Source organism: Puccinia triticina, chromosome 6A (assembly GCF_026914185.1).
Source record: "Puccinia triticina chromosome 6A, complete sequence".
NCBI classification, from domain to species: domain Eukaryota; kingdom Fungi; phylum Basidiomycota; class Pucciniomycetes; order Pucciniales; family Pucciniaceae; genus Puccinia; species Puccinia triticina.
In genome coordinates, this window is record NC_070563.1 from 219109 (window position 1) to 245025 (window position 25917).

The 25917-nt window shown below is 45.5% G+C and overlaps 1 protein-coding gene across 1 annotated transcript; it reads right to left on the reverse strand.

Annotated features, from left to right (window-relative positions):
* Window positions 1-1191: 1191 nt before the first annotated feature.
* PtA15_6A21 (uncharacterized protein) lies at window positions 1192-25915 on the reverse strand (the record flags this gene model as incomplete). The annotated part of the gene is made up of 10 exons (XM_053169902.1): window positions 1192-1368; window positions 1467-1493; window positions 1585-1726; window positions 1815-1915; window positions 2047-2185; window positions 2279-2412; window positions 2525-2681; window positions 25476-25524; window positions 25607-25721; window positions 25790-25915. The coding sequence occupies 10 exons, from the start codon at window positions 25913-25915 to the stop codon at window positions 1192-1194; spliced, it is 1167 nt and encodes a 388-aa protein (XP_053020948.1).
* Window positions 25916-25917: the final 2 nt, after the last annotated feature.

Below are 25917 nucleotides of genomic sequence, written 5' to 3' on the forward strand. Positions count from 1 at the left end.
CACAACCAGGGCCTTCCCTCTTTGAGTACAGATCTGCAGAAGCATTTAAAGACCTAGGCGTACAGCGACTGCAGTCTGGATCTCCAGCCTCTTGAATTTTGAGAGTGCAGTCTGCGACATTTAGATGTAAGTTATGTACATATAAGAGCCTGTGCTACAGCTCATAACAATGGAGTGGTGGTATTGATAGGATGGTGTGGCAGTATTGATGGGATGGGGTGTATTGATGCATGAGATGGTGTGGCAATAGGAACCCAAGGTAGGACCCCGGAAAGCCCCGACCAAGCCGCCTCATGTAAATTTTGCTAATTCCGGGTTTTGGATACGTGGGAAAATTAGGTTTTCCCACTTGGACCTGGTTTGGATATGTAGTACATGAGGAGGATTTTTTGGGAGAAAGGCCCACCGGGGCAAAATTAGACAAAAAAAGCCTTTTTTTTTGGCTGGGAATTGAACCAAAGACCTAAATAATTGGTTTTTTTTCCCAGGCAAGCCCAAAATATACCAATTACATTAGGAACGTCTTGGAAAAACAAACCAATTTAGATATGTATCCAGTGATTTACATGTGGAGCATTTTGCAAAAAAATGTCCCCCGGATACGTTTTACATGGGGTGGCTTGGTAGGGGCTCTCCGGGGTTCTCCCAAGGTGCATAGATAGCTGAATGTAACTATTATGGCTCTACCTCACCCTTTAGCTTGTGAGCTAACCATTGCTAGATGTAGCATCAAGGGTTAGGTGTATTTTATGCAACTAATTTAGCTTGTGTTTAGCTCAGCCCGGCGTGGTTGAGATTTGTGGCTAAACTAAGCTTCAAGACAAACTAGCCACTGGTAAGGATGCTCTAAGGGCAATAATAAAGCAGCCTATGACTCAAATTTGTTCTTTACATAATTTTTAATCACACAAAATGCCCACTAGAACTGATAAAATATGACCTTGTAAGATGTGTATGGTAATGATATGAGCTACAGCAACTAATTGCGGGATTTGAGTCTGATACTACCAACACCACCTATTGACTAACTATTACAAATGCATTAATAATAATCATTTGGATTTCATTAAATGGGCAATTATGAGCTAATATATTGAGAACCTCTTCTCCGCAGGTACATAGTGATGAATTACAGAGGAGTTTTGAATGGAGGATGATTGTAACCAATCAGTCATACCCCCTAGTACAGCTTCATGATTCTGGTGGATGCGGTTGTGCTTGTTCCTCGATATTCCCACCAATGCTGTTCCATATCCTTGCCTCGATATAGCGATTAGCTCCAACCACATTCGATTCGGGTATGATGCTCACTCCGATCAGGACCCACGTTGCAAAAATTGGTCTGGTCAACATATCTAAAATCGAAAACTGTATTGCCTCAATCAAACACCAAAATGAGGAATGTAGTCAAAGTGGTAATGATCAGTTTTTTCAAAGTTCTGAGGAATACGCAGAAATCAACTTACCAAAGCGATCTCCAGGAATGGATCCACCTGAGTTTTTACAAAAACCAAACGCCAATTTTATTAGCATGTTAAAGACTTTCTGGACCCCAGCGGCCCAAAAATTATTAGGTAAACTCACGGGCACACTCCATATAATGGGATAGAAGGAGCCCAGTACCACGATATAAACAGCCAAATAGTTGAAGAATGCGGCGACTCGAGCTGAGTTGTGAGCGGAAGACCTCCTTCCACTTGTCAGAATTTCGCGTACAATACTTAGCCTAAGAGCTCGGCGTAAATACGAGGCAGACCGGTTAGCCAGTTGACTGGTGGGTGATTTCTTTTAAAACATTTTCTGCGCTCGCGTACCAAAATATCCAAGCCATTAGAACCAATGGCCATCTCAATCTATTAGACCGTTGTATAGTACCCAGGAAGCCTGTCACACACATTCCAATAGCATTTAAAGCCTAGATCCGGACCAGTTTCAAAGATCGGCGTTGTGATTGAACGATGGTATCGGTCAGCAGGAAATCACATTCGAACTCAACTCGATACCAACGAACTTCAAGTTATGGTAATCAGAGGCTCCAGGACTGACCATGATCACCAGATCTTGTATTGAAACTCCTGAAATCAGCCCCAGTTCTACGAGTACGAGCGGAAACGTCAAGATCCAATGCAGATCTCTTATCCATATCGAGCTTCCCGTGACGTTGATATCGGTCAAGATAAAATAACTGGATATTTGTTTCGAAATGATTTGATCAGTTTAGGGTATGTCCACTTCGCATGAAAACAGGCATAAGCGAACGCCGTTTAGGTAAACTGACTAGGTTACCAGGGTTAACGTACTGAGCGTCAAGCTGATGTGGTGAAGCAATTTTGTGTTGGGTTGTTGACGTGTGGTGAGGACCCATTGGACGGCGGTGGAGATGGTCATGAGACCAAAAGTGACCCACAGGATCTAAAACCAATCAATCAATTCTAAAAAGAGCATCAACGAAAAGGAAAAATTGTCTGCTGGTTCGAAGAGACAAATCCTTGTCAACCGAGCAAATATCAAGAAAGACTTCAACCTTTGTAGTCGGAACCGATGACATCTCTGTCGACCGGCTTTCGAGCGTTTTCGAGGATTCTTGATGGGAGTTGCTGTGTGTTGATGGAGGGACGGTTGTTGATAAATATACACCCTGTTCAATGCTTCGTACACTGCTTATTCCTTGGCCAGTTCTCCTATTTTCAGAGTTTCCGGCCGAAAAAACGGTCCACGAGTGACGTCATCGAAGAGGCGACGATCAGTTTCGGGGGCTGGGGGACCGGGGCGGTGAGCTGTGGTATCCTACCCCCGACGCCTACGAACTTGTCGAACTTAACACAAGTCCCTCCCTGTGCTCGCGGGGCGCGAGCACCCTCCCGCTTGCGGGAGGGACTTGTGCCTAATGTCCGATATTTGGCCTGAGGCTGCCCAGCCAAACATCTGAAAATTCCTTATATCCCCCATATCACCGTATACCCATTGGATTTCTTCACAGCCTCTGGCATCATTAGAATCAGATTTTCTTTCTACATATTCTGGCGTGTTTAACACAACACCTACCCCCATCCCTTGAAAAAAAAATTGTTGTAAGGGCATGGCTTGCGAGGCCTTGCAAGGCTGAAACCGTGAGAAAGTGTCTGTACTTGACCTGCAAATGGCCCGGCGGGTCTGTCACATTGCTCAGAAAATGCCCTTACAAGAATGGCTGCTGAGCGGCCAGTTCTTGATGAATTTACTTGAAAAAACATGTACAAGACAGCTGAGATCAAGGGCTAGACATGGCCAACTGGGATTTGGATTATGAGGTGATACCAAGTTGTAGGAGAGTTGTAAACACAAAATCACACATTTTCATTGAAAAAACCTGTCAGCCTCAGGCCAAATATGGGACATTAGTCCTAAGCCTCTCCTTCGGAGACGCTTCGCGCCTCCTTGGAGAGGCTTAGTTAAGCTCGCGAACTTGTCACAAGTCCCTCCCTGTGCTCGCGCGAACTTAACACAAGCGTACCCTCCTCGGGGGAGCGTAGCGACCTCTGAACTTAACAAAGTCCCTCTGCTGCGGGCGTGTGTCTTGCGAAGCAAGCCTCCGACAGCCCTTGGCAGGAGGGACTTGCGCCTTATCGCCCCTTTTTGCGGGGGCAAGATTCTAAATTTAGGTGGCAGGAGTTTTCAAACTTCTATAATTCCTTGCTTCCATGTCTTTATTTGGAATAAAGTTGGGGTCTTGGAAAAATAACTCCCAACTTTTGGGAAAACAACTCCCATACGTCCGCGCAACTATTTTTTGACCAGCGCTTGACGTCGACCTGGATCCTTTTTTTGGGTACAGCTTTTTTGGGAGTCGTCAACCCAAAATAATTTCATTTTGGGAGTTGTCCCTACCAATTTTTCTGAATATTTTTAGGGGGTTAATAAACGTACCTGGTTTTTCTGCGTCTGTACCCGGTTTTTGTGTACCCCCTTTTCCGCGTACATACCCGGTTTTTTTCTACTCATTTCTACGCGACGCAAATAGGCTTAAAATTCATCTAACGTCCCAAAAATAATTATGGTGCATTCAAAAGTTCAAAAAAGCAACTTTAAATGATTTGATTAATTTTTTGCATACCCCCTTTTCCCAAGTGTGTACTAAGGGAATATCTTTTTTGTTACATGTACCAGGGTTCCAAAAACTTGAGGGAAAATTTAAACATTCATTTGAAGCTTCCTTTGAAATTTTTCAGAGAAAAAAATAGGTACGTGGCAGGTACGTGGTGTGCTTAGTAGAAGAATGACTGCTACATGTATAACTTTTTTGTTACACATTTAAAGAGTCTAAAAATTTCAGAAATGTTTCTATGGTATATACTCTGTGCGCCATTGAATTTATAGCAATGGGGTAAACACAAACATGAGATATAGGGGGGCCGGGCAGCCTTAATAGGAACAATCTGGCTAATTGAATATTTTTTTTGATAAATTTCCCAGAAGTCTAAGGACTTAAGGGGTTATATAATGATGCATAATCTCTGCGCTCTGAAACTTTTGGCAATATTGCTACCTCAGAACATGAAATATAAGGGGTGTGTTCCAAGAAAAAAATATTAAAAATAGGGGGTTAATAAACGTACCCAGGTATTTCCGCATTTGTACCCGGTTTTTGCGTACCCTCTTTTCCGCGTACGTACCCGGTTTTTTTCAATTCATTTACCACACACCCCTTATATTTCATGTTCTGAGGTAGCAATATTGCCAAAATTTTCAGAGGGCAGAGAATATGCATCATTATATAACCCCCGCAGTCCTTAGACTTCTGGGAAATTCATCAAAAACAATATTCAATAATTAGCCAGCACCAGGGGGGAAAGTGTGGCACTCCCTGGAGAGTGCCAGACCGTATGTTCCTTTGGGAAGACTGTCTGATGTCAAATGTGTGAGCATGTGGCATTCAGGATTCAAATATATTGACCTTATGTTCAACTCAGGCTGATCTTTGATCCACTCCATGGCAAACATGTTGGTAATTGAGTTGAGGGTCCCCCACTTGACGCCTGGTACAACCTGGTATTCTACACTTTGTGGTGTGTTTCAGGAATCAAGTTGAGACCCCCTCCACTCAATGAGTGGGGTGTAAAGTCATTGAGCAAAGATTCCCTCCACTTGATGACTGTTGGACAACCATTGATTCAAGGTTTTGTCCACTCAATGACCATATCTAAATTACCAGCCACCAAGTGGAGAAATCCTCCACTCAATGACTGGTTTTTAATGTCATTGAGTGGAGGGATTCTCCAATTGATGACTGGTGTGTGTACTAGCTGTTGAGTGGAGGGGTTCCTTACTCAGTGACTGGTTCTACCAGCCATTGAGTGGAGACACCCTCCACTTGATCACAGGTCACTAGCTGACTGGTAAAATCCCAGATCAGTGACCAGTACTGCATGTTGGTCATTGAGCCGGGCCTCTCCCAGCTTTAAGGACCATATGTACTGTACATAGCGCAAGGAAAGTCCCGGCTTGATGGACAGTATGTACTGTCCATCCTGCTGCACTTTTCCAAGCTGAGTGTCCAGTGTAGACTGCCTACCACGCTCGGAAAGGCTGACTAGATGACCAGCATGTGCTGGTCATCGGGCTAGGGCTTCTCGCTGGATGACAAGTATGTACTGGTCATCGGATTTGAGCTCGGAGAGGCTGCGGATCAATGACCAGGGCATGATACCTGTCAAGCGCGGCCTCTCCCAACTCGATGGCCAGTTTGCGTTGGCCATCCAGTCGGAGAAGCCCTAGTCCGATGACCAGCACCTATTGGTCATTGATCTGGGCCTCTCTGAGCTTGGTGGGCGGTCTATACTGTCCACCAAGCTCGGAAAAGCCAAGCTGAATGAACAGTATTTAGTGCACTGTTCATTGAGTTGGGGCTTTCCGAGCTCAATGACCAGCAAACAAGGGTCATCGAGCCCGTGTAAACAAGCAACTCGCCAATGTCCACCCTGATGTTGGGCCGAACATGATGGTGGACATAGCAACAACAAAAAAACACCCTCCCCGGGGACCCCCGGGGATACAGAGCTGATCCCTGTTGCCCCGCTGCCACCGCAGTTGACTTGTGCCCCGCTTGAAACTCCCGGAAAACAAGTTGTTTTGGTGATTTGCAACACATATGAACACCATTTTTGCCACTCCTAAATGATGATAATTTTCATTGTTCTGGATACAGCAGGTCAAAAGAGCACCATTCATATCTTACACCTGGTGCTAATAATTAACATGTGATAAGAGCAATCAACCCCATTTTTTTGCACAATGGACATGGAAATAGTGGGAGGTGTGATGAAGGCATGCTACCTGGAAGAAAAAATTGCCCAAAACAGTCAGGGAAAAGGTGTGAAGATGATTGATCTACAAGAAAAATGGTATGACCCATGCTGAGATGTGTGTGGACATTTCAGAATTGACTTTTCACCTCAGAGTTCTCAGACCAGCTATTGAAATCTTTCTCCTACTGGTTCCAGGATCATCAAAATATTGATGCACCTGTTGATATCCCCCAATCTTCCCCCTTCCCGCTGTGAAGCTTAATAACTTTAACCTCTAGCCGCTGCATTTTTCAATCAGATGGAGGTCAAGTGAGAGAAAATTGTGCAACATGTATTCACATACAAAAGGTGCATGGTCCCAAATGAACAGCTGAAGGCATGTGTAAGCAGTCGCTAAGGAGCGCTTCACTAGGTCAGGGTCGGAGGCGGGAACTGGGAGATGCGGGACAGGGGGACAGCTTTCTAGAACCTCTGATTCTGATATTGCAAAGGGTCAGGGGTGCTAGCTCAGGAGAGATGGCATACCAATCTCTATCAGTATTTACAATAGTGAGAGAGGAGGATGGGGAAAAGGGAAAATGGGAAAAGACTCACCTAGCTCAGGAGAGATGGCATACCAATCTCTGCTGAGCTAGGAGGGGCGGGGGAGTGGCTGGACTAAGTACAGGATTATTTGGGAACCTGTGAACCTTCTTGTGACACCCCCAAGGAGGGGGGGTTACAGCATGGCAAACTTTAGCCTGCAGAATTGGACCATCACTTGGTAAAAATGGCTGGTGAAAAGGCCTCTTTGATTGTTCACATTTCATATTAGAGGGAGGGAATTCAGGTTAGAGAGGTTTTCCCAGCTTTGACACTGTGTGATACTCAAAAAAGAGAAATTTAATTTTACATAACTTTCCTCCCAATAGATGAAGGGAACAGGCATGGCGGAAATATCCCACAAGGATTGATTTACCAGTTAGCTGAGCCTTTGTGGTTGCTATATTTTACAGCTATCTTTAATTATGTGATTTTATGTGGGTTTTGATTAAAAAAACTCAGCCCAGAAAAATATTCCTTGTCACTTGGTCAAGGATATCTTTGAGCATCAGGATATTTAAATTCTTGGCAAAATATCTTGTGAATTGAAGCTCACATCCAGGATTTTGTTTGATATGAACCAAACAGAAAATTTCAACTAAGATATTTCCATGTGTTGGAATTGAGTTACAGATCATCCTGCAACCACTTCACCTACAGTTTCACATCTGTTGGGAAGAAAGTTGAACAAAGAGTTGCAACTCACATCTAACTCACATCAGACCATTTTACTGACAGAATTACGGCCTGGCACTCTCCAGAGAGTGCCACACTTTCCCCCCTGGTGCAGATTGTTCCTATCAAGGCTGCCCGGCCCTCCTATATCTCATGTTTGGTGTTTACCCCATTGCTATAAATTCAATGGCAGACAGATTATATACCATAGAAACATTTCTAAAATTTTTAGACTCTTTAAATGTGTAACAAAAAAGTTATACATGTAACAATCATTTTTCTACTAAGCACACCACGTACCCGCCATGTACCTATTTTTTTCTCTCAAAAATTTCAAAGGAAGCTTCAAATGCATGTTTAAATGTTCCCTCAAGTTTTTGGAACCCTGGTACATGTAACAAAAAAGATATTCCCTTAGTACACACTTGGGAAAAGGGGGTATGCAAAAAATTAATTAAATCATTTAAAGTTGCTTTTTTGAAATTTTGAATGCATCATAATTCTTTTTGGGATTTCAGATGAATTTTAAGCCTATTTGCGTCGCGTAGAAATGAATCAAAATAAAACGGGTACATACGCGGAAAAGAGGGTACGCAAAAACCGGGTACAAACGCGGAAATACCCGGGTACGTTTATTAACCCCCTATTTTTAATATTTTTTTCTCGGAGGGTTTGGGAGTCGTTCACCCAAAACAAGTGCCCCCTGCGTTAATTTGGGAGCTGGCCGCGGGGCCACGGAAACCCCCAGGGAGTCGTGACGGCTCCCCTTCAAACCCCCCACCCATCACACACCACAACCGCCCGATCACCGTCCACCCGTCCACCCCAACCGCCCGATCAATCAATGAAACACCACAACCGCCCGATCACCGTCCACCCGTCCACCCCAACCGCCCGATCAATCAAACAAAATGATCAACCCAGCCGCCCCCGCCGCCGTCCAGGACCAGGACTTCCTGGCCCCTGTCGCCGCCATCGAGCACGTCAAGCACGCCGAGCCCCCTGTCGCCGCCATCAAGTACGCCAAGGCCCCAGTGCCTGGCGAGCACACCGAGCCCCCAGTGGCTGGCGAGCACACCGATCCCCCAGTGGCTGGCGAGCACACCAAGCCCCCAGTGGCTGGCGAGCACGCCAAGGAAACCCCAGCCGCAGGGCCAGGTAAGCCCCCTCCCCTGCCGACTCCCTCCCATCCAAAATGGAGGCACCGAGCCCCCAACACCCTTGTTGCTGCCCTTGATCCAGCTGCCAAAGGCCCCGCGAACGGGTCTGGAATTGACGCCGACTCCCTTGCGATCGCGGCCCAGGAGGTAGCCCCAGAATCCTTTGCAGGCATTGGGTCCCACGCAGCCACCGACTCCCCAGGACCAGCCATTCTAGACCCCCAAGGAGCCGTCCTAGCCAGCGGTGCTCAATGTCTAGCCCCTGCCTATGCTGCCAACTCCCGTGACCCCATTGACTCCCATACTCCTGCAGCCGCCGACTCCCAACCTCCCGCAGCTGCCGACTCCCAAACAGCAGACGCCAACTCCCATTCAGCCGCTGACTCCCAGGCCATTGCCGCTGTCGAAGCCTGCATTCAGACCACTGAAGCCCTTCAAGACGTCACCCTAGACCCCCTCCTCCTGCAAATTACTCAATAAATTTCCAAAAAAAAACTAGAAAACCAAATCCATGAAGAAAATGAGGAGGAACTTGAAGATTATAGCTTAGATAATCCAGACAAGAAGACGCTTGAGGAATATGTAGAGCTAGCTAGAGAAGAGAAAACCATTGAAGATTGTATAGTAGTTTAGAATTAGATGGAGATGATACTAACAATGATCCAAACTCTGAAACTGTTCCAACTGAAAAAAACCCAGAAGAAATTAAAAAAATACTTGAGAAAATTGCTGAAGAGAGAACTGAGAAGTAGCTCAAAGAAATGGAACTTGAGAACAAGAATCAACCGGATGATGATGACTCAGTAAATGAAGAAGGAGTAAAGACAATATACAACAACATTCCTGCGCCGCCAGCTGGAGTTTACGACGACGTGGAATTGGTTAAGGAGGCCATCCAAGAATTTGCTTGTGCGCATGGCTTTGGGATATTGGTCAAACACTCTGTTCCTGGAAAGAGTGTCCATTTTAAATGTGTCAGGTCTGTTATTTCCCACTTCTTTTTCATTCTTCTGCTACTATTTGAATTCCCCATACTGACATTAAATCCACATTGAAATGATACAGAGGAGGTGATCCTGCAAAAAACAAACGTAAAGGTGATACTTGTGAAAATATATCATCTCAATTGATTGGCTGTCCGTTTGCCGTGGCCGTATACAACCAGAAGAAGAAGGGCCACTGGAAATTCACAGTCTCCAACTTGAATCATAATCACCGCCCCACCGCCGCCATTGCCCACACTGTTCACCGTAAGCTCAGCGACAATCTCTAAGAAGAAATGAAAAGACTCGGCAAGGCCGGATTGTGACCGGCACAAATACTTGAATTCCTCAAGAAGATGCACCCTGAAGATACAATCCTGGCCACAATTGATACAATTTACTTGGCACAAAAGCGGGCTGCGCAAGAGATGTTGCAAGGAATCAGTCCCATCATTCACCTGAATGAAATTCTGGCTGGAACCAATTTCACGACAATGACAAAGGTTGACAAATCTGGCAAGCTCAAAGGCCTTTTTTTCTGTCATTCCCTCTCTGTTAAGCTTCTCCATCAGTACCATGTGATCCTTTTCCTTGACTGTATGTACAAGACAAATAAGTATTGGATGCCTCTCCTCCACATCACTGGTTCACTGGAGCCAACAAGTCTTCCAGTTTGGCATTCTGCTTCCTTGCCAAAGAGACACAAGATTATTACAACTGGGCCCTCAAATCCCTCCTGACAGTTTTCACCTCCAACAAGATTCCCCTTCCTGCTGTTGTTCTGACCGACCAAGAAGAAGCTCTCAGAAGCTCTCATCTCCTCTCTCCAGTCCAATTTTCCGGATTTGACCCACATGCTTTGCACTTGGCACATACAGAAGAACTTGGTCTCCAATGGCGCGAAACACATCAAGAACAAGGCAAAGGAGTTCAAAATGCTGCAACACTGGAGCAACTTAATCAAGATGACTAGTCCAGGCGATTTTCATTCAAGCCTCAGTTGGTTTTGCGCGAAATAGGGCAAAGGTTTTGGAGATTATATGATTGAGACATGGCTTCTGATGTGTGAAAAGTATGCTAACGCTTGGAATAAGGATATATGGTGCATCAAGCCCGTCTGGGCACTTGCCCAAGTTCCGGATGTAAATCAACAAGTTCGCGTGCCCAGGCCAAAGCCCGCTGGGCCAAGCCCCAAGCGCGCGTGGCCAAGACACAATTCCCACTTGGCACATAGCCAAGTTTGGGGGGTCCAGAGACAAGTCCCGCTGGGCCAATACCCAAGAAAGTGTGCCACGCACGCCGAGCGATGTATCACTGTGGGCTTGTACGATGAGTGATGCACCCCAAAGTTCAGGGGTGTATCACTCTGAAATGCAGAGTCCTCCCCACGTCTGCCTGAATCTTCAGTGGCGACTTGGTGGGATTGCTGAACGGACTCTGGAACAACAAATTAAAAAGAAGAAAAATGACGGTCAACAGAAGAAAAAAATGTAGAAAAAAGTTGTAAAAAAAGTGTGTATAGATGGATGCAACACGTCTGCTCACCTGACTCGAGCGGCCTGCTAGTTGTGCTGGTGGTCGTTTTGTGTTCGTGAGGTTAGAGGGTGGCCGGAGGAGCTCGAAGCCGATGGATTGGATTGGCCCAGCGGTTGTGTAGGCTCACCCGGGGCTTGGCTCTGTGCCAAGAATTGGGCCCCGCGGAACCCGCCCGATCCAGCCCGCTGTGCACACTCCCAAGCTCGCGTGGCCGAGTGCCCAGCGGGACTGGGCCAAGTGCCCAGACAGGCTTGATACACCATACCTCTTTTCAAGCATCGGCCAACGTCTCAAATTGAATCATTGCATGCTTTCATTAAATCTTATGCCCTGGGCCCCAACAATTCTTTTGCCGCCGTCATCAAGTTAATCACAAATGCGCTTGAAGCTCAATCCCACAAAATCTCTGTGGTGCATCACAAGGAGAAGATTAGAAGCCTTCAATCAATAGGGAAGATTTTCTTGCTCTGTCACAGCCGGATCACCCACTTTGCTCTCCGGAAGGCGCAGGATAATCTGAGAGCAAGTGTTGACCTGGAGAATTGGCACAGGTGCAACAGGTGTTACAAAAACCAGATGGGAATTCCTTTTAAGCATACACTCCGACAGCGCGCAATGGATGGCGAGAAGATACTCCCCAAGGATTTTCATGTCCAGTGGCACATGAAGGTAAGATCTGGGCTTCTTTTATCTTTTTGTCATGTGGGGGGGCCTTGGATGGCCGGTTTTTGTGGACGACTCCCGTTTTTGCTTTGACAAATCCTGTTTTTCCATGGACGACTCCCATTTTTCTCCAACGACTCCTGTTTACCCCCGCGCGCCCCAGGGACAGGAACAACTCCCATTTTCTGTCCATGCGGAATGCGAATTAGGATAACAACTCCCAACAACTCCCAAATCACCCAACCGCGGAGCCTCAATTGGAAGAACGACTCCTGTTGACTCCCATTTGTCTGGTCATTGCCACCGCCCCTCTGCCACCCCTCCCTCCAATTTTTAACCTCCCCTGTGTTGTTCACTTACTAACTGGAGTCTTTTCATTCCCCCCAGGATCTTCATGCACTTGACACCAACGCTGATCTCACCCAAATAGAGCAAGTCAGCCGGATCCGCAAAAGGCTCCTGCAGATGAATCCCGCGCGGATGGTGGCCCAGTTACAGGCTATCAACAGTGTCAGAAAAGAAATGGCTCCACCAGGACTTGAACCCGGGTTGGGCTATCTCTAGGTGCCTGCTTTACCACTAAGCTACGAAGCCTGAGTTGCCAGATTCATAATCTAACAAACAGCCTATTGGAAGGCTCTGGAACCGTTGTGACAATCCAAGAACCAACACAAGCTCAGGCCACCCGTGAACGTCCAAAAGGCGCGCCAAACAAACCAAAATCTACAAAAAGGGACCCCTCCGCCTTTGAACACATTGAAAATAAAAGGAAGAATGAAGAAGGAGCAATGATGAAGTCCAAGAAACAGAAGCTAGCGGAAACCAGAAAAGCGGAGAAGGAAGAAATGAAACAAATGAAGAAAGAAGAGAAGGAGCAACAAAAAAGGAAGAAAGAAGAGGAAAATAAAGAGCAAGAAGAGAAGAAGAAGGAACCAGCGCCCAAGAAGAGGAAACTCCCGGCTCAAAAGTCAAAGACCACCAAGAACGTCGCTCTGTCTCCTTCTCCAACTCCTTTCATGTTGCTGTTTCCATCACCATCACCCTCCTCACCTGCTCTTCCTCCTCCTCCGCCGCCAAAAGCCCAAGCCCCGACAAAGCGCTTCAAACCGGTCCGTGTCGCGCCTAAGAAGCCAGATCCACCTTCCCCTTTCCCTCCTGTGAAATCAGCCTTGTCTGCCGCCGCCCCTCTGCAGCAACGTCCGTCCCGTGTCGCTGGGAAGTTTCAAGCTCCACCTTCCCCTTCCCCTCCTGTGCAATCAACCTCGTCTGCCCCTGCACCTCTGCTGCAACTTTTGACCCGCGCCACCGCTAAGAAGCCAGCTCCACCTTCCCCTTCCCCTCCTGCTCAATCAACCTCGTCTGCCCCCGCCCCTCCGCGGAAATTGAGCCAGGTACCTCCTCCGCAAGCCATGCGAGTCCCTCCACCGCCAACAGCTCCAGTCTCTCCATCACCAACAGCTCCAGTCCCCCCCAACCATCCGAAGAACCAGTCAACCAACCAAATTGGCTCAATCAACTCCCAGTCATCATCAGAACCTTGGTCAAGCGTATCCTTGATGTTGAGTCAGATGGCCATTGTGGATTTCGCGCGGTGGCATGGTGCTTGGGGAATGGTCAGGGCGCTTGGGGTGCAGTCCGAGAAGCTCTAGCCAACGAAATCAGCAAACAAAGCAAGTGGTACGTGAAATTGGGACATTTCCACAACGTCAAGTCGACTCTGGCCAGAATAAACATTTCCAGTACCAAAGGTTGCAGCATGGCTCATTGGATGGTGATTCCCTCTTCCGGCGAAGCACTGGCCAACACTTTCCAACGGCCAGTTTTTTATTTCACTGAAGAGTGGTCTCAAACTTTCCTTCTCTCCTTCTGCCCTCCTAACAGAAACCCCCCAATCTTCTTGGCTTTTATCCGGCGGATTGATCAGTTTGTGGCCCTAGAACTATCCTCCCCTGACGTCTTCCATGCCCCTTCCCTACAAAAGAGCTGGAAGCTAAATGCCAACCCAGAGGCACTAGGTCAATTGGGAGGCAAGATACTCTGATTGTTTTGCTCAAATAGGTGGAAGAAAGCTCCTCTTTCCTGATAAGAATGGTAAATATTACTAGTATTCCCATTTGTAATTTTCATGTATTGGTGGTTGTCCTAGTCTTTTTTGAATAAATATTGTGTTTATTTCTCTCTAGTATTTTTTGAATAAATACTGTTTTTATTTTCTTGTCCTTATTATATCTGGCAGCTCTGAGAGTTTGTGACATCAAACATGAGGCACAAATTGTGTGCTGGTAGGGAGCATGTCTATTGTGGAGCTGCACCCCTCATATCTCATGTTCTGATGGCACACTAATGCCACAAACCTTATAGCGCAGAGTATTTACAGTCTTGAAATATCCCTGGAAATTTTAGACTGTTTGGGTGTGTAACACAAAGGTTACACAGTTAGCAGTCATTTCCTACTAAGCATTCAGCACGCCCCTTATGTGTCATGTTCTGATGGAACAATAATGCCAAAAAATTTATATCACAGAGTTTATGCAGTCTTAAGATATCCCTGGAATCTGTGGACATTTTGGGTGTGTAACGCAAAAGTTACACATTCAGCAGTTATTTTCCTACTAATTTTGGCGCACATCCCTTATATCTCATTTTCCAATGGGACAATACTGCTAAAACTTTCAGTCTTGTCTTTTTATGTATATTTCTCTGTGCTCTCAAATTTTTAAGCATGTGGTAGATGGGAGAAAGAAGTTATGGTTGTTCATGAATAATAAAAATACAGGTTTACTTCGCGCACGGAGGGAAACTTGTTGCGCACAGGAATTTCCGTTGACTCGACGTCACGTGACATTGGGCCCCCCTCCGTGCGCGCCATCAGCTCCCCTCAAAAAACTATCCGCACACGGGGGTGCCGTGCGGTGACAGGTGGCCGGGGTGAAGCACTCCGGCCATCCAGAGGAAACAATCCTCTTGCTGACCAGCACAGACCTGTCATCTGGCGGCTACATCCCTCTCGATGACAGGCATAGACCGGTCATTGAGAGGCTACATCCCTCTCAATGACTGGAATAGATCAGTCATTGGGAGGCTACATCCCTCTTGATGACCAGCATAGACCGGTCATCAAGAGGCTACATCCCTCTCAATGACCAGAATAGACTGGTCATTGGGAGGTTACATCCCTCCCAATGGATGACCGGAATTCCGGTAATTGAGAGAGATGTGTTCTCTTGATGACCAGAATGCTGGTCATTGAGAGAGATGTGTTCTCTCGATGACCAGAATGCCGGTCATTGAAAGAGATGTGTTCTCTTGATGACCGGAATGCCGGTGTGGAACTCCTACCGTGCCAGGCGGTAGGCAGAGATTTGAGGGGATGGGTGCTGTGTGAGCTGCCCTCGTGGGTGGTCCAAGAAATGAGATGAGGATCAAAAAGAGTGATAGCGTTGGGGGGGGGGGGGGGGGGGGATTTTTGAGAGACGACGGGGATGGAATACCGTTGGCAGTGGTTGGTTTGAGGAGGATCAGGTGATGGTGATAAGGGGGATAAGGATCAGGAATAGAGCTGGGGATACTGCCAGCAGATCAGAAAAGGGTGATGGAATTTCTCTTGGATCAGAGCAAGTCCCCTGCCATCCCATCCTCCAAGTTCGAACTCAAACTTGGACTCTGGGGAGTGACATGTCACAGGACATGTCATCACATCCCTAACTACAAACATCAAACAGGAAAAGAGGAACAAAAGAAGAAACACAAGAAAACACCACAACAATCAAATGATAAAGAATCTAAACAGAAAACAAAACAAGACAGAACAAAACCCACATTACTCATGTGTTAGGACCAAGAAAGGAAAAGAAAGAATCTGGGAGGGATTGAAAATCTTGAGGAAGTGAGAAAGTGAGGGAAGGGATCATCTTGAGGATGAATCTTGAGGCTGCAGGGTCTTGCTGGTGAGATTGCTGATCTTGCTGACTTGATGATTTTGATGATCTGGAGGGCCTGTACTGGTTTGAACACCACACCGGTCATTGAGAGAGATGTATCCTCTTGGTGACCGGTCTACTCAGGTCATCGGGAGGGATGTAACCTCCTGATGACCGGTCTATTCCGGTCATTGAGAGGGATGTAGCCTCCCGATGACTGGTCTATTCCAGTCATCAAGAGGGATCTAGCCTCCCAATGACCGGTCTATGCCGGTCATCAAGAGGGATGTAGCCTCCCAATGACCGGTGACCGGTCTATTCCGGTCATTGAGAGGATTTTAGCCTCCCAATGACCGGTCTGTACGGTCATCAAGAGGGATGTAGCCTCCCAATGACCGGTCTGTACCGGTCATTGAGGGGGAAGTGTCCTCTTGATGACGGGGATGCCGGTCATTGAGAGAGATGTGATATACCCTCTCAATGACCGGTCTATTCCGGTCATCGAGAGGGATGTAGCCTCTCAATGACCGGTCTGTGCCGGTCATCGGGAGAGATGTAAACTCCCAATGACCGGTCTATTCCAGTCATTGAGAGGGATGTAGTCTCTTGATGACCGGTCTGTGCCGGTCATCAAGGGTTTTGTTTCCTCCAGATGGCCGGAGTGTCTCAACCCGGCCACCTGTCACCGCACAGCACCCCTGTGTGCGGATGTTTTTTTGAGGGGAGCTGGTGGCGAGCACAGAGGGGAGCCCAATATCACGTGACATTGAGTCAACGGAAGTTCCTGTGCGCAACAAGTTTCCCTCCATGCACAAAGTAAACCCATAAAAATATTATTACAAATTAGTGGGGACAACCCCCAAAATAAAATTATTTTGGGTCAACGACTCCCAAAAAAGCCGTACCCAAAAAAAGGGTCTAGGTTGACATCAAGCGCTGGTCAAAAAATAGTTGTGCGGACGTATGGAAGTTGTTTTTCCAAGACCCTATAAAGTTGCTTAGGTGAAAGATTAGCTTGTGCCTGTCCAACCTATAGAATTTGGGTAACTTTTCGACATTACTTCTGGTCCAAAAACAATCTTGAAATATACACAAAATGAGGGTTTTGCACGGAAAGGGTCTGTGCTCACCAACACACTTTCCACAGTTTGCTCTCCACAAGAATGTAGAGGGGATCATGGGAGATGTACACATCGGTACTCTTTTCTCCAGCATGTTCCAATGAAATTGATCTAATAAACAAGGAGTGGATGTGGTGGGTGAGCTGTAGAAAAAATAAACAAAATACCTTGAAAATTCATTCTTGGTGCGCGAGTTCGGGGAGCTAAGGGGTAAGTCCCTCCTGACGGAGGCTTGCTTTGCGAGTTCGCCCCCAAAGTCTCAAGGGACTTTGTCAATTTTGAGCAACCTCCGAAGGAGGCAAAGGAGGGACTTGCCTCTAAAGTTGCATTTCTGGCCCTAAAGGATCAAGACAAATGGCAGGGAGGATGCCACACTCCCCCATCTTCCTCAATATCACCCTTTAGACTTCCAATTCTCTCCTTGCTTTTGGCACCATTAATCACCAGCTTCTTAGCTTATTTTCCCCCACTTCAAACTTCCCTGTATTCATCCTCCCTGGTGCGCAAGCACCCTCCTGCTTGCAGGAGGACTTGTGCCTAATGTCCAACATTTGGCTTAAGGCTGCCCAGCCAAATGTTGAAAAATGCCTTCTAACCCACATATCACCGCATACCCCTCTGATTCCTTCACAGCCTCCGGTGTAGGACTCCAGTCTCCAGGGATGGATGGGTAATTGAAGTTCCTCTGAGGGGGAAATAAATTGTATGATAGGTTGAAAGGCTATTACAATCTATGGGTGGTTTGAAAGACCTGCTACTCTAATAGTACTATGCAAATAACCAAGAGTCTTGTAATCAATATTCAAATGTGGCAGATTCCAAGATAGCTCTTACTTTCATATAGTAATCTCTATCAGACCTAAATATCTAATTCAATGTCTTTTTATACCGGTTATAACTAAGGATAACGTGGTTTGTTATGGTGAAGTTCCTCTACTGTTGTTGCTGTTATAATTTGTACTACTACTTCTACTACTACTACTACTACTACTACTACTACTAATATGCTAATAAGGAGAATGGGTTGTTGGTTGGTTGATTGTTGATTGTTGGTTGGTTGGTTGTTGATTGTTGGTTCTACTACTGCACTATGACTGACTGACTCTATGCTACTCAATACTACTACTGCTAACTACTACTACTAGCTACTACTGTGACCAAACCTCTGTAGGCTGATGGTCAAAAAAGAGAAATTATGGGGGGGAGAAGAGCTCCTTTTATATTGAAGAGTGAGGGATTCTAGCTCCAGGGAAACCTTTCACTGCAAAAAAAACTTGGTCAACTGCTTTCAGTTGACATGCAGGATACTCAAGCCAAGCTGCCATTGTAACTCCACCTGAATGCACAAGTGTCTTTGTTGGCACAGTCACTGTGCAAGGTGCAAAGTGACTGTGAATTAAAGCTTGGGTTGAGTCAAACCTTGAGTAAGGCTGGTGTAACACCACAAGCTTCCTCAGAGTTACTACATGTCAACTGCTCACAGTTGACACAGTTTTTTTTAGTGTGTGTGAGAAAATTTAGCTGCAGGGGATCTCAGTTGCACAGATGTACACCTGTACTGCACAGCCACACAAGCAATGAGGGAATTATGCTGCAGTGACACTCTTTGTACACCTTATATGCCTGCATATATTGCACTGCCTGATGTTGTTTTTGCTATGTACCCAAGCCACCTTCCATATCCTTCAGAATGTGTTGCTATGTAACCAAGCCACCTTCCATGCACTCTGCACCCAACTAGAATACTCCCCCTTTCCAGGATTTGGGGGTCAAAGCCTCTCTCTGGTCCTCCTCCCTTGTCCTTGTATCCACATCGTGTATTCTTCCGTCCAATCAGCCATGGCCACCAAAGGGTGTATGTATGTAAAATGTTGTAACTGTTGTGTCAGATTATCTCCTCCTCTTGTAATGGGTTCCACCTGTATGTAACTGTACTATCATAATACCTTTTCATATGTCCTTTTGGCATTGCAACAGGCACAGCACACCACACTGGTACCATTAGAATCTTCTTTCATTTCTACATATTCTCATCTATTCAAACCAACACCTACCACCATCCGCTGAAAAATAAATTGATGTAAAAATTCCACCTGAGAGCCTATCCGGCCTGATGTAAGCCGGATAGCCAGTCCGGCCTAAACACATGAAAATAAGGTAAGATGTCATATGTCAAAACCCTGTGGGACTCCAGCCTATGCACTCAAGAGACCTGCCATTCTCAAGTTAATACTGAAAAAAAAACGTGAGAGTGTGTCTGACCTTGTCCTTTGGATGATCCGATGGCTTCTTTGTATTGCCCAGGAATAGCCCTCACAAGAATGACAGCTGAGCGGCCAGTTTTTGAGGGATTTACTTACAAAAATATGTACAAGATAGCTCAGATTGAGGGCTAAAACTGTGAGATTTCTCACCAAGGCAAAAGGCTTAGCGCTCATAAATTGAGAGAGCGGTCCGGAGCTGAATCAGCTGCGGAACTTGGTAAGCAAAGCAAACCATCTTGTCAGCCTCCGTGATGCCAAGGACTACTCCTTCTAGCTACACGTGGTGCAAAACTAGTATAAAAGAGTATAAAACTCTGGGACAAAAAATCCAAGGGATAATTCCAATGATATATTGGTAATTATGGCGTAAAATATATGAAAAAATGGCGTAATTATATTAATAAAATTAATATAATTAAATAAAGAGGGGCCTGATAAAATCAGGGGTGTTTAATCCCTCAAAAGCAAACACTGGGGCCTGTAAACAGGTGTGGTTTAAATCCCAGCAAGGAATGGCGAAGAATCTCAAGAGAAAGGGGTTTGAACTTACTAGTAAAAAGCCCTTAAAGTCTTGAGGTTCTTCAGGGTAGAAACTGGGCAGTTGAAAGCGCTTGAAGAGGTTGATTCTGAAGGCTTGGTGGACACTGGGCAGTTTCTGGCGACAAAATGAGGCTAAAAACAACTACTAAGGGACTTACCAGGCTAGAAACAGGCTATTGAGCACGTGTTGAAGGCGGGTAAATTCAAGTAGGTATGTAAAAGCGTGAGGAAAGGGCTATTTGGGCGGACAGAGGGCTCTTTAAATACCTTTTGCAGCCCTCTGAGGCGCCCAGGGGAGCCTCAGGGGCACTGGCCAACTTGTGGGCGCCTGCAAACAGGTTTTTTGCCGTGTTGATGGCGCCATAGAGGCTTGAAACCCTTTGGGGGTGTGCCAAGGGAGACTAAATCAGTATTTTGATACCACAGTTCAACCTTGCTACATGTGTGGTACAGAAGGGGCTGAGACATGTGGCCATTTGTTCCAGAATAGGCCACAGTATTTCCCAATCTAGTGTAATGAGCATGTACTAGTCCTTCTGCTGTGTCAGGAATATTCTGTTTACATCCATGTGACATCATTACATATGTACAGCTTATGTAATGTATGTATTGTTTCACGTGGAGGGGCAGACTTGATGTCATTACTTCCCTGGTGGTCGTGCTGTAATGTACAGGTAGCCCTTTTGGGGTTTCATTCATGTTTGGAGCTCTGTGCCGTCTTTGGGCGTAGTGCGCAGCACGCGGGTTTAGATTTAACTCAACCTAAGTTGGGCTATCTTCTAAACTAAACATAACACCTCAGTTTCGTCACTGAAACTGGGGTAAAAGCATATATGGTTATGTTTATAAGCATACAGGTGCATTCACACGGGACGTGGTGCACCTGTTAAATTTTTTGAAGTCAATTTACACAAGGAAGGAATAACAATTAAGGGTACCTTGAAGTGAGGTACCCTAGGTTAAATTAGGCTTAGATTCAGAATATGGAATAATATTCCAGGTTTTATATGTCTAATTATAAGTAATAGAAGTACTAGTGTATCTTTCTTACGTAATAATATTTCATGTTTGCTTTTGATATTATGTCATGGTGGCTCTGACATAGTAGCCAGCTGACACATCTTCTGCAGTCCAAACCAGCCGCAAGGCGTTGTAAAACTGACACATCAAATTTGATGTATGCAGGCCCAACACCAGCGAGCAAATCAGGCTCGTGGATAATCCCGGCTCCCAGCAACTAAGAGCTAGAATATGAGTCAACACCAAAGGTGAGCGACTGACAACTCAAAACTTTGAAAGCAAAATGGAAATCTAATGCCTCTTCCATAAAACTCCTAAATCCTTTAGACATTGTTGAGGAGGACAAGACCAACAGCACCGTCTATTATCAAAGAGAAGTAGAGAGACACGGTGAGTGGACGATTTCCAGACTGGCACAACAGAAACAAAAAGGCTAATGAGAAACGCTCCACTCAGACAGGGCAGCGTTGTTACTCAGCCGTTTTGCCTAGTACAACCAAGTGGACCCCAAGGGCCAGAAACCCAAATTGGGTAAGGACGCTTGAGTCTTGAAGTATAGCAAAGGATGTCAGCCTCCGTGATGCCAAGGAATACTCCTTCTAGCTACACGTGGTGCAAAACTAGTATAAAAGAGTACCACACTCTGGAACAAAAGTCCTAGGGATAATTCCAATGATATGTTGGTAATTATGGCGAAAAAAATATATGAGAAAAATGGTGTAATTATATTAATAAAATTAATATAATTAAATAAAGAGGGGCCTGATAAAATCAGGGGTGTTTAATCCCTCAAAAGTACACACTGGGGCCTGTGAACAGGGGTGGTTTAAATCCCAGTAAGGAATGGTGGAGAATCTCAAGAGAAGGGGTTAAACTTGTTGGAATACAGACAACCCTCATAAGAGGAGTACCCCCGGTGAGTAGTACTTTTGTACACTCACCACAAAAGGCTCATAATGAATAAGCTTATTCATTATGTTCTAAACCTGTAACAGGTCAATCAGATGACTCCACTCACAAGAAGTCACGCACTCTTGTGACAAGCAGTTACGCAAGCAACCATCTTGCACAAAACTCCGACGATCATCAATCGTCAAGCTTGTTGTGAGTTTAATCCTCACTTCACAAACTTAGTTGGTTGGAAAGCTAACCGCTTTCCTTCCCTCTACAGATCGGAACTTGTTGAAGTTCAACCCAAACCAAACCATCAAAGAAGTCAACTGCTCACTATCTTATCGTGAGTAGCGTGACACTTTGATTGAACCAATACAAGCAGAACAGAGAACTGACTTCGTTCTCTTTCTAACAAACAGCCCTACGAGTCTTATCAACCGTATCAGCTCGTCGATCACCGACAAAGATAATCTTTAAGAAACAAAACTAGGAACAATTACTCTCAAGTAATTTTGTTCTTCTTTCTTAATAACATCTTTAAAAGGCTGTTAAACATGAACTAATTGAATCGATCGATTGATCTTCTCTTTTCCAGAACAGATATAATTTATCTATAAAAGTCTAAAAGACAGTGCATTGGATTGATATTCGTGTGCAGATTAAACTACTGCCTTCAGGTAAAATAGCTTTAGATCTAGAACTCAATTATATGCTCTATTGTATTTATTACTAGAGTCCAAGGCGGCTGCGCCGCTGCAACCCCCCAGAGCATGCTTTCACAGTTTGATTTTTATTTTAGCTAGATAAATTATTGTATGTTGTTGTTTGAAACAACTCAATTTCTACTCCTGATCTGTCAAACAAAAAATACATGGAAAATGAATTAATCTGAATGTGTTGGTGTTGTCACTTTGGATTCTCAAAGTTGAAAACATATAAACTTCTCACATTGTGGCATAATCCTAATGTAATCACTTTCTCTTCAGGAAAGTAAACAGATTAAATAAGCAGATAGTTTACAGTTGCTGAAAAGAAGATTTTTTTTTTTTTGAAATGTGCTGGTATGTCAAAACTTTGAAGAACCCTGAATTTAAGGTAGACTTAACCTGTCAAATAGTTTCTTCAACTAACTGCATGGATTTATCACATTCAACAGATTGCTTCCAACACCATTTTATTAATCATATTCATTCACAGTCTTGTGCAGATACAAGGCTTTTTTTGGGTACTCAGTCTTGTGCTGCAGTGAAGCATTCAAAATTTGATCAGTAGCCGCGTCAATATGGTTAGATCCATAATGAATTTTTGGGAATGGAGGGCTTGTGGCAGCCTAAAATGTGTTCGTTACTTCTGCTCAGAGATAAAACAAGAGGAATCTACCTTTGTGCAGGCGCCATGATCCACCAAAGGGACATACAACCAGCAAAGTAACAGAGAAAAAAACCACATAAAAATACATATGAGGGTAGGGATGCAGAGATCACAGAAAACACTGGCTGTGTATAGCATTTGGCACAAGATGGTGTTGTTTTTTGGAGGGAGGAAGGGGGGGCTATGTGATGAGTCTGATGGAGGACCGATTGAGGAACGGCAGCGGGGAAGAGTCAGATCCAGACAATTTTATTCTGACAATCCTTCATCCATCCATTTTGTGACCTGGATGGACACAAGGAGAAAGGGATTCCTCTGAGTATTAGATGGTGAGGAGGCGGATGGAAGAGTAAGGCATTGCTTACCCGGTCAATCAGCAGCGGGTAGTGTGCAATTCTCCTCTACATAGGCTGGAGAAATTAATGCTTGAATTTGAGGCCCTTAAATTTGAGACCATTGAGCGGGTCAAAGACGGAGTTTTGGAGTCTCAAGTTGGCGAGGGAGTGCCTGGGCGCCGGGCGTCTGGGCCTGGCGGCCCTCCAGCGCGCTCACAAACGGCTTCCGGAACAGCACAATCTCCCCAACGTTTGCAAAGATGATTGGCACCCCCCGCACGCCAATCAGCAGCTCAAGCTCCCCGTAAAACACCTACGAGAAGATCTAGTAGATCTCAACAAAGACCACCTCCGTCCAGATCAGATCGTATATTGCTTCCTGGTGGTTCTGCTCCTTCTTGGAATATGTAGAGCAACCAGGTGGATCCATCAAGCTAGATGAAGTCTGATAATTAGGTCCACAGAAGGTACAGGTAGGTTTATTTGTCTTAGGGAGGGGTGGATGGTTGGGCCAAGGAGTGAGGAGGACACTTACATTGCCAGGATTGACATTGAGTTGAGTTGAGGGTGAGGTTGCTAATGGTCAACGGCTGGCGTTGTGGTTGAGAGTGTTTGTCAAAGGTGTGGATGGGGCCTCTGAACGCCAGAAGAAATCTCTCATAAGGGGAGTTGACGGTGCTTCTGGTAGGGCGGAGGTTGAACGGGCAGTCGCAGATGAGATGGATTTTGCCATGCCCAAGAGCCACAAGCAGAAGGTGTTGTGAGTTGATGGGACGGCCGCCGCAGTGGCGTAGATTTGAGTGCAAATATTGGGGGCTGGTGATGGGGCTTGAGTTGCTCGCAGATTGCGCAGTTTTCAGATATCATTAGGATCCATTTTGGCTCCGGATGGTCTGCTGAGCAACTGAGAGTGAATTAGTGACAACTTCGTCATAATGAAGGAAGTACCAGGTACCATGGTCGTCGTCATTGTCACACTTTCAACACCTAGCCGGTCAAAACACCAACAGGAGGGGCATGGCGGTGGCGTAGCTGTTAGGGCTTGATTAATGTGGCACTTGAGTGGGTGGATCTTGAGAGCCGTAGTGCTGGATCTTCTATAAAACAGGCTTTGACTTGTTTGTTTGTTTCCCCCAGGGCGTCCTCTGCCGCTGTACTTCCAGCGTGCGGTTTGTGCTCAACCCCCTCCGCTGTTGCACTTGCACAGTTTGAGGGGCTAAAGAGTTGGCCCCCGGGTTCTGCAGCCTTTGCTGCGGGATGGGGGCCTTCAACACCCTTCCTTTTTGACCTTTGCGCTTGACGCAGGCTGGAGGTTGGCCCAGACGCAACAGCCATTGCTGTTCACAACACCTTTGGTGTTGTTTGGGGGCATTTGAGATTTCTTTTTTTTCAGTTCTGTTGTATGTGTATGAAACCTTGTTTTTTTTTTTTGTGTTTTATAATAAGGGGAAACCCTTGATGTTTTTTTCCCTATTTTGACAAAATGTAAGGGGAACCCCTTGATTTTTTTTCAACTTTTTACAAAACTGTGTCTTTAATAAACTTGGATTCTGAGAAATTTGCGCAAAATTGGAAAATTTTCACTTTCATTTTTTTTCTGTCATAATCATTCTTGGGAACTTATTTTACACCCCTGCAGCCAATCCCATGACTTTGGGTCTGTTGCTTGAGCTTCTGCAATGAAAAATGCAGTTCCAAAAACATTAGATGACCCACTGTACATACATACTTGAAGATTAGCAAATCCACCAAATTAGACCCACAGTGCACGCAGCATGTGCTCTTGAGAGGGCTTCTGCCCGCTGTAAAATTTTGATGGGCTTTGGGTACCCCAGTGAGAAGGTATTTTTTCTGTAATTTCTTATAAAATTACATTTCCGACTCCCAATCTATGCGGGGAAATTACATTCCAACTCCCAAAAATTATGTTTTGGGAGTCAGAATGTAAGTTTTGGGAGTCAAATAGTCAAGCCCCTCAAAGAAAGCCAAAAATTACATGCAAGTACAACATTGGTGCGCAATATAAATAAACACGTGTGGAACTGGTTGTTGCTACACATAATGGATGCCACAGTCAAAATGTTTTAAACAGCCAAACAGTTGACAGTATGAAATCAGCCGGCAAACAGCCGGATGCCGAGGTAGATTGTTGATCCGCCGAGACGGATCAGCGCCACTGTGGAACAAAAAGGGAGGGGAGAAGTTGGAGGATTGGTCAGAAGGACGGTCTGATGATTGACACCAGGGCGGAGACTTACTGAAGGCTACAAAGCCAAGAATGATGATCATGTATAGCCGGACCTTCAAGCTGGCTTTTCCCAAAGCAAAGGAGCTTCTCACATCGCCATCCAATATGCAAGCGACCACGATACCCTAGATAACCCAGCGCTCAGCGAGTGTACCTATAAGAATCGATCAAGGCGGATCGGGAGGAGACTTACGTTGGCGAGCGTCCAGAGCAGGACAACGTTTGTTCGGACGCTTTTGTAATAGTCTTGCTTTAGAGCTTCTTTCTCCTTGTCCGACCGGTTCTTTTCGACCAATTTCGGCCGAGTTTTCAGGTTCATCA